The sequence below is a fragment of the Diabrotica undecimpunctata genome, chromosome 6, assembly GCF_040954645.1.
Source record: "Diabrotica undecimpunctata isolate CICGRU chromosome 6, icDiaUnde3, whole genome shotgun sequence".
Lineage (NCBI taxonomy): Eukaryota > Metazoa > Arthropoda > Insecta > Coleoptera > Chrysomelidae > Diabrotica > Diabrotica undecimpunctata.
This window is the reverse complement of record NC_092808.1, coordinates 136,057,805-136,066,216: the sequence shown is the minus strand read 5'-3', so window position 1 is coordinate 136,066,216 and position 8,412 is coordinate 136,057,805. Positions and strand designations below refer to the sequence as shown.

The 8,412-nt window shown below is 31.0% G+C and overlaps 1 protein-coding gene across 1 annotated transcript in view; it reads right to left on the bottom strand.

The window, feature by feature from the left end:
* Positions 1-4,585: 4,585 nt before the first annotated feature.
* LOC140443957 (uncharacterized) overlaps positions 4,586-8,412 on the bottom strand; it is a 104,300-nt gene continuing 100,473 nt past the window's right edge. Inside the window, exon 5 of the mRNA XM_072535491.1 lies at positions 4,586-5,408. Within this exon, the coding sequence (XP_072391592.1) occupies positions 5,356-5,408 (53 nt within the window). The 3' untranslated portion in view covers positions 4,586-5,355. The remainder of the gene's footprint in view (positions 5,409-8,412) is intronic.

Genomic DNA, 8,412 nt, shown 5'->3' with positions numbered 1-8,412 from the left:
AAAGTAAAACTGTAACTGATACTTTGACTTCCAAATCAATAGGCGTTGCCAAATAATTTGCTTATTGGAAGTCGAAACGTTATTAAAAAATCTTATTTTATAAATTTTATGTTGTTTTTCCAAGACAATATAAAAATGTGCCTTATTATTATTGTATTAACAATACTTTCATGAGTATTTATTCTGTTTTGAAAACTGCCATTTTTGTTTTACGTTTATGTCAGGATAGAAGATTTAATTTTTTCATCTGTTTTTTTTTTCAAACAATATAAAGGTACTGTTTTGTTATAATCGTTTAGATGCCTTCAGTTAAAACAAAGGGTAAATCATAATTCAGCAGCTGTATAAATAAAGTATTGGCACAACAAACGTCAATCGTGGTGATGTTTTAAAAAATGTCCACTTGCAGGCATTGATTAAGTAAAAGAGGGCAATGAAACAGGAGCGGACTCGTTTCTCTGAATAGCAGATGATACTAACACTCAACAGTAACTAACACGTCGCAGGTACGCCATCATAGACATATATTACAATATAGACTGCGATACAGTCGTGTTTTCCCAGTGCGACAGAGAAAACTGACGCAAAACAGTCCCTGTATCTCTGTCTAATGGGCCGGGTTTATCGACCACGTGACCTTCTCATTGGTCATTTAAGTCACGTGGTCGATAAACCTGGTAAATTAGAAAGAGATGCAGTGACTGCTTTGCGTCAGTTTTCTTTGTCGCACTGGGGGAACGGTCTTTTATTGTAACAATTGGACGGACTCAATGTTCATTTTGCGGGATAGGTAAGGGAATTTTTTATTACGAAAAGGATTAACATCTGTGTACCGGTTTAGGATCTTTAGATCCTCTTCAGGGTAGAATTGAATGTGTTGTTTGTGAGCGACAAAAGCAAAACAGTCCGAAAAACACAACTGAGGCAGTGTGTGTGGTGGAGCATCTTGGAGGCTGTTGAGATGGAGTCACTAATTGAATCGGAGGCGAGAGACTTGTCTGGATGTGGTGTTCTTTCCAGAAATGTAGTGGATGTGTTTTGAGTCAAATGCGACCGGGCCGTGTCTCTAGTTACTATTGTTCCTGTAGCCGTTTTTACGTCTACACCCAACTTCAAAACTAGTGTATTGAACTAAAATTTTGTTATTGGGTGTTTTCGCTAACGGCCAGGCCTCGTCATCTTTAGAGAGGTGGCCTGTCGTAGATAGCCCAGTGTGAATGTGTGTGTGTTAGCCTTTCAGTGATGGACGCTACCATTTCTATGTTACTTTAGCTCCGTCAGTCGTATAGACATCCGACCCAAGAATCCCGTGGAGTGCAGGGGTTCTGCTGTCGGTAGGGGGTCCCAGCGACGAGGATGCCTCGGTAGCAGAAAGAGGACCCATTTCACTGTCATGCTAGTGTGAGTGTTGTGTGTGTGTGTGAATGTGTGCGGGTCTGAATCGGCAAAGACGAAAAGCGTGTTCTCTAGTGATCCTTGTTCCTGCAAGCCGTTTGTGCGTCTGCGACCAACTTCAGAACTAGTGTATTGCACTAAAATTCGTATTATTGATCTCTTGCGTTAACGGCCAGGCCTCATAGGTGTTTGACATACGGTTTCGGCGCTTCCTGATTCAGGTGAGAAAATAGTTGCGGCTATTTTCTCAAAGACGGACAGGTATCATTGAGTCGTGAGATTGGGAAACCGCAGAAAACCGATCTCCACCAGTCCGGGGGTGTAACAATCAGTCTATCTTTTATTAAATGTCTATAATATGCCACTGAATGAATGCCGAGCTTTCGATCGCCAGTGGTAGAAGTCCGGTATTTCGAGGCGGAAATATGTATTTTCCTACACCTTTAGACAGTTGGCGTTTGCAGTATATTGTTTATTGCCTACCTTTCATTAAGTGATTAACGTTGATATTATTTGATGTTTTGAATACAATTACTAATATGTAATACTAATATTTAGTTTTATAAAAATAATTTTTGTTATAAGAATTAAAATATATTTTTTTATGTTGTATTAATAAAGTGTTTCAATAAAGTTATCGTTTGATTTATTATACCTCATCATAAAATTCCTATTTGGTATATCAATTTATATCAAATAAAAGAAAGTAAAGAAAATCAACTTGGAACATAGGATGAAATAAAGAAGAAATAATTTATATGTAACAAGTTTTTAAATGGGTACAAAACCGTATTAAAGACAACTATGATGAACCTAATTAAGCTGCATTTAAAAAAGGTGTAGATATTGGAAAGGAAGATCCAAAAAACTAAAATCAATTACGAACATCGATATAATATACAAGGATGGAACCAACGATGTAATATATTAAGGATGGAACATATTGATATTTTTACATGTAGCTGATCAACGACGAAACTGACGTCACATTATCGGCTACAATGTCCAACGTGAATATAGCTATTACCGATATTTTAATTTTAAACGGGTAAAATTATATGTTAAGTTAATAATTTAATGTAGTCTTTTTGGTAAATCAATAAATTCGTTAAATTTTTAATATTTTGCATCCAGTCATATCAGTGGCGTGCGATTCGCAACTACGTACCTGTAAAATATATCTATATATTTTTATGTTCTATATTTTTTTTATTTTACAATGTTACACGTCATTATATATTTTATTCAAATATAAATAAGAACGAAAATAAAAAATTATTGTACATACATATGTACCAAAAGAATTTTTTTCGAAAACCACTTACATTCCGGAAACAAGAGTAGGCCATTGTTATCAGCTACTTTGGATGCAAATATTTATTCATAGGTTCCACCCTTAGTATATTACATCGTTGGACGGAATCTTTGAATAAACACTTGCGTCCAAAGTAGCTAGTAACTATGGCCGATTCTTGGTTCCGGAATGTAGGTGGTGTACGAAAAAAATTCTTTTGATACATATGTATAATAATTATTTATTTTCGTTGTTATTTACATTTGAATCAAAGATATAATTACGTGTAACATTGTAAAATTTAAAAAAATATTATTTTTATAACATAAAAACATATATTTTACAGGTACGTGGTTACGCATTGCACGTCACTGGTATGACTGAATTCAAAATATTAACAATTTAACGAATTTATTGATTTACTAAAAATAATACATCAAATTATTTACTTAACACATAATGTTACCTGTTTAACATTAAAATATCGGAGATAACTATATTCACGTTAATCACCTGTCAAATTCACGTCGGACATTGTAGCTAGCAATGTGACGTCAGTTCCGTCGATTATGTGCTACATGTAAAAATATGAACATGTTTCGTCCGTAGTATATTTTATCGATGATTACGAATAACCATAATGACCTATGCAATGAAGGTAGACGTCAGCAGACGATTATGAAGAAAAAATACAAGGAAAAAACTTAAGAACATGAAATGTTAAAGAAACATATATGCCGAAGGAGGAATAAGATCACTGGTATTATAGAAGAAATCAGGAGATATAACATTATGTTGACAGCCATACAAGAAATGAAACAATTGGAATGCGAAATAATGGAACTTACAGATGCAATCTTCTTTAAGAGTAAAGTGTGAGTCAAAAGGCTAGGTAGAGTGGTTATAACCACAGTGGGTATGAGGACGGAAATAATTTCGTTTAATCATATTTCAGAAAGAATGTGTATCATTAGAATAAGAGTTACTAAAAGACACATCAGCGTCATAATTGTCCATGCGCAAACTGAAGAAAAGGATTAAGATAAAAAGGAGAAACATTATGAGAAGCTTACACAAGAATATGATTAACTACACAAAAGTGATATTAAAATAGTGATGGGCGATTTCAAAGCGAAAGTGGGAAAAGGATCTCAAAAAAAGATACTGTGTATGAGCGATTGCATCGTTTAATGGGACATATGATATATAGGTATAAAGCCAACGAATATAGACGCATATGCGCAGTGGCGCACCTAGAAATTTCCTGTGGGGGGTTTTGGTTGGCCACCGAAATTTTTTTATTCTACCTTCATTTTGAGTCCTTAAAATTTGTAAATAACCACCCCTGGGTGGGGAGTGTAATTTTATTTTATATTGTAGTCTTTATTAAAATCACTTTTTCGCCCGCTCTTTATTTGATACCTTCTGTTTTCCTTTGTTTCGGCAAGGTAACTACCTACATCCATTTAGAGTTTTCTATATTTGCTACAATGAAGTCTATTTTATATTGTAGTCCATTTTACCACATTCATTAATCTTCATTTGTAGTGCGACTGAGGCGATATTTAGGCTTTTTAGCAAGTTGGATTTTTGGCAACCCTCGTCCTCTATTCGGTCTTGGGACCGGCAGCACTACCATCGAGCTAGTCAATCCAATTATTTTTACTTATTTTATTTTTTGGGCTGCTTGAACTACTTGCTCTTTTGTTATTTTGATGATAGTAACTGTTACTGTCTTTTCTTTTTTTACGGGTTTTATGTCAAGTTTTTGTTAATAACTAAAGGTGTATTTTATTATTTATTTGTTATTTATTATTTATCTATCTTCCTTTCAATCTTCGGATTTTTGAGTTCATTTTATATACATATGTTTATAAGTGATAAATAATACAACAATAACAACGAATTATTTATTGGACCATCAACAACAAAGATATTTTTTTATTATAAAATGATTGGTGTACTCGATAAGGCACACGAAATTAAAAATTGTAGTTACAAAGCGAGGCAATAAGTTTATACAAATAGGTAATAATAAAAAGTCTATAAATAATGTTGAAAATAATATAGTTGATCACAAAAGTATCAGTGTAAATTATTTTTAATGTCTGTCTTTTTGATATAAATCCTGCCAAACTCTGTTGGGTTACCGAACATCGCCTACCTAGTTTGTTTTAAATATTATCTCTTGTCTTATGTCATAGTAAAATAAACTACAAAATTTTAATTAAATAAAGATGTACCTATGAATGAATACTTAGGTGCAAAACTATATTTTCGTCCTTTTTTTATGGTTATGGCTGTTTTCTCCGTTACTCGTTTTCTAATTCATTTTTTTGATTTTGATCTCTTTCTACCAATTTCTCTTATTTATATAAAGCCATGTTTTGCTGGATTTTAATTAATAATAGTAAGCGTTTATATTCTTTGATAATAGTTTCAATTTGCATCCTAACACTACCTAACCTAACCTAACATAACCTAATCTAATAACAATATTCTGCGCATAAAATACATTAAAAAGTGGACAAATATAGAGATCTTGAAATGTAAATAACAAGGCAATAGAAAATGGAAAGTGTTTCGACGATATTTATAATCCTATCAACTCCTGTTGTCGTTCCGAAGAATCTCTTAGACAACATCAAACGTCTTGGTCAACATCTTTATAACATCATACAAAAAGTATTGTATCTCGTGTCAGAAAATTTGAAGGAAGCTACAAATAAAATATGTAGTTATTACATAGCATGAATTAGACAAAAAATTATATTACATATAATACTAGCAAGAATTAAACTATTTTTACAACCTGAAATTACCAAGAAACAGATCGGTTTCTACAAAGAAAACTATTTTAAAATTATTCAAATTATCAGTGTTATATAGGAAGGTTATGTTAGGTTAGGTTAGTTGTATTTTTACTCTGGTTAATTATTTCCCTTACTTAAATACCAGACCATGAGGATATAAAAGAAAAATAGGCGACAGATCGTTTAGTTAAGCTTTATAGTAACACGACGTTTTGTTATTACTAAAACGTAAAGCTAGGTACGTAGAAATCAACTGGATTTCTAGGTGTATTAACCGTCCACGCTTGAGATAATCGGTCTCTCCGATTTAAATATAAAAGAAAGAATAACCTTCGTACATAAAACAGAAAATATAAGATATAAGTTTTTTTAAGTTCCACCTACATAAGATCTGTTTATTAACCAATAACATGAGTCGATTTTGGAGAATCAAAACAAGACTACGATGATACGCGTTGTCCATTTGAGAGACGATTACTCTTCAAGATATTCTAGACCGTAAGTAATGTCAAAATTATCGTATACAGCATATCTTTAAGTTGTAAGTTTTTAGTGATTTACCCCAAACGAGTAGATGCCCAGCAATGCTTTTTACGTCTTCACTTCAATGCGTCGGTGGTCAACCTCAGCTACAATTGTCTACTCGTGGTTGAAGAGACAATACAGAGAGGCAATATAGGTGTACCTACCCAACAATTACTGTATTTTTAAATTTCCGTTAAAGATAGAGCACATTTTAAATAGTATTAGTAAAAGGAATTGTTAAATTTTCCTATTTAGGAATGTAGTAACTCGTTTTCCAATTTTTACTGCAGCAAAATATACAAGAAAATACTAGTTATTTTTTACCTATTGTAAAATTTGCGATATGTAGTATGTAATATGTACTATGTAATACCATAGTGTTAGAAGTAGTCGACCGCAAGTTTAGAAATATTTTCATTGACCATATCGTACATTGTTTTCATACTGGAGTTCAGCTTGAATCAGCTGGAAAAATAATGTATTTAGAAAAATACTTTTAGTGATTTTTTTAGTACCAAATTGCTTTCTTGAATTTTTTATTTAATATGAATCTTGTGTTTAAGTTATTAAAAAAATGATATAATAATAATAATAGAAAAAAAACTAAAAAAAAAGAATAAACAAAAAATAATAAATATTTATGGATTTAAGAGAAAAATGTTTGTTAACACAATTCATACTATATATGGTATAGTAGTATATTCATACTACATTAATAGAATATAGTATTTCAGTAAAGTTATTGTGTACAAAAAAGATAAAATAACTAATAGTCACAAATAGTCTGTCTAATAGGCTAAGCCATACCCATTATATAATAAAAAAAACTTTTGTTTGATTATTTCATCATAGAGAAATCGTATTATACTGAAATTAAGATAAATTCATTGCTGAATAATCATGCATTTATAACGGTACCTATGTCACTTTATAAAATCTAATCAAAATTGATGTATAATTGTTTTGTTTTTAAAATTTAAATAAAATTTTGTAAAATCGAATAAAGTAATTTTATTATTTATTTATTTATTATTTGTGTTTTGAACAAATCATATTATATTCAAATAATTCAATAAATTATTAAGTTTGCTCCTAACGCCATCTGTTGACGTATTAATAAAGCATACGTTGTTTACTTGTGACAGACCTGTCAAATTCAAACGATATATTAAATTATAATAAGATATAAATCAATATCACTTCATAGCAAATTCAATTATTATATAAACTAAATAATATGTTTAAAAATATTAATTGTATTTATATGAAATTATTTTAAAACAAGAAGTGTGTTAAAAAATTTGAATTAAACAGATGACTCACTATTGTTAATAACCGGATGACATTTATGACTTTTAAATTTTGAAAATCGTTGCGAATCGAATCTTTTATTGACAACCATTCTTTTAATTTTTTACTTCTCATTTAATGTTTGTATCATGCAGTTTTTAATTTAAACCTACTTAGAATAAATATGTGATGACTAGAAATGAATTGATCGTGAGTAGTGGATCGATGTGAAAAACCGGTATTTTATGACGCTACGTGTGACGCCGCCATCTTGTGACGCTAGTTCCGTGACGCTCGCATCAGCATTTTACTTTAGAGAAAAAAGTATACAATTATATACAACGCCAGTATAGTCGTTTCGCTACAAAAACTTTGTGTTCCTTTTTGTGTATTTTTATGTTTTCATTATAGCGGCGGCGTCCTTTTTTAAGTCATTAATGACCTGAATGTATCGACAGTCTATTTGCTTTCTTATAATCGCTTTTAATATTGTCCATTCTAATCTAAAGAATCTAAATTCTTGTACAAATTACAACCATATATGCGATAGAGGGGAAAAATAAAAAATATGTTCTTAAGTAAATGATATTTAAGGACATATTTTGATAAACCTCGCTGATGAAAATAATTTATTTATTTTTGAACCACTGAATGTTGATATCCTAATAGAAAACTTATATTAATTCAACTGTACTTAGTGTCGAAGAAAAATTAAATTTTAATCTTTGTTATATGTTTTTTGCTTTTAGATTTTATTTAAATCACAAGCTGCACATTCACAGTTTTCGTCTTCCTAACTTGCAGCCGACTTTACATTTTAAAGATCACTTTTGTACTATCTACACGTTTATTTACAAAATAATATAATACAAATTTTTGTCTTAACTACAGACTGATAGTATAAATAATAATAAGGAAGGAATAGTTAAATATCTTCGCTATTTTGTGTTATATTTAGCAATTTGGTGTATCAAAGAAATAATACTTACAATTAAATTTTACAAATTTTACAAGTGCTAATAAATCAGAGGATAAGTTTAGCAGATGAACAACAGGGTTTTCGTAATGGATGATCGTGTACAGATGCAATATTCG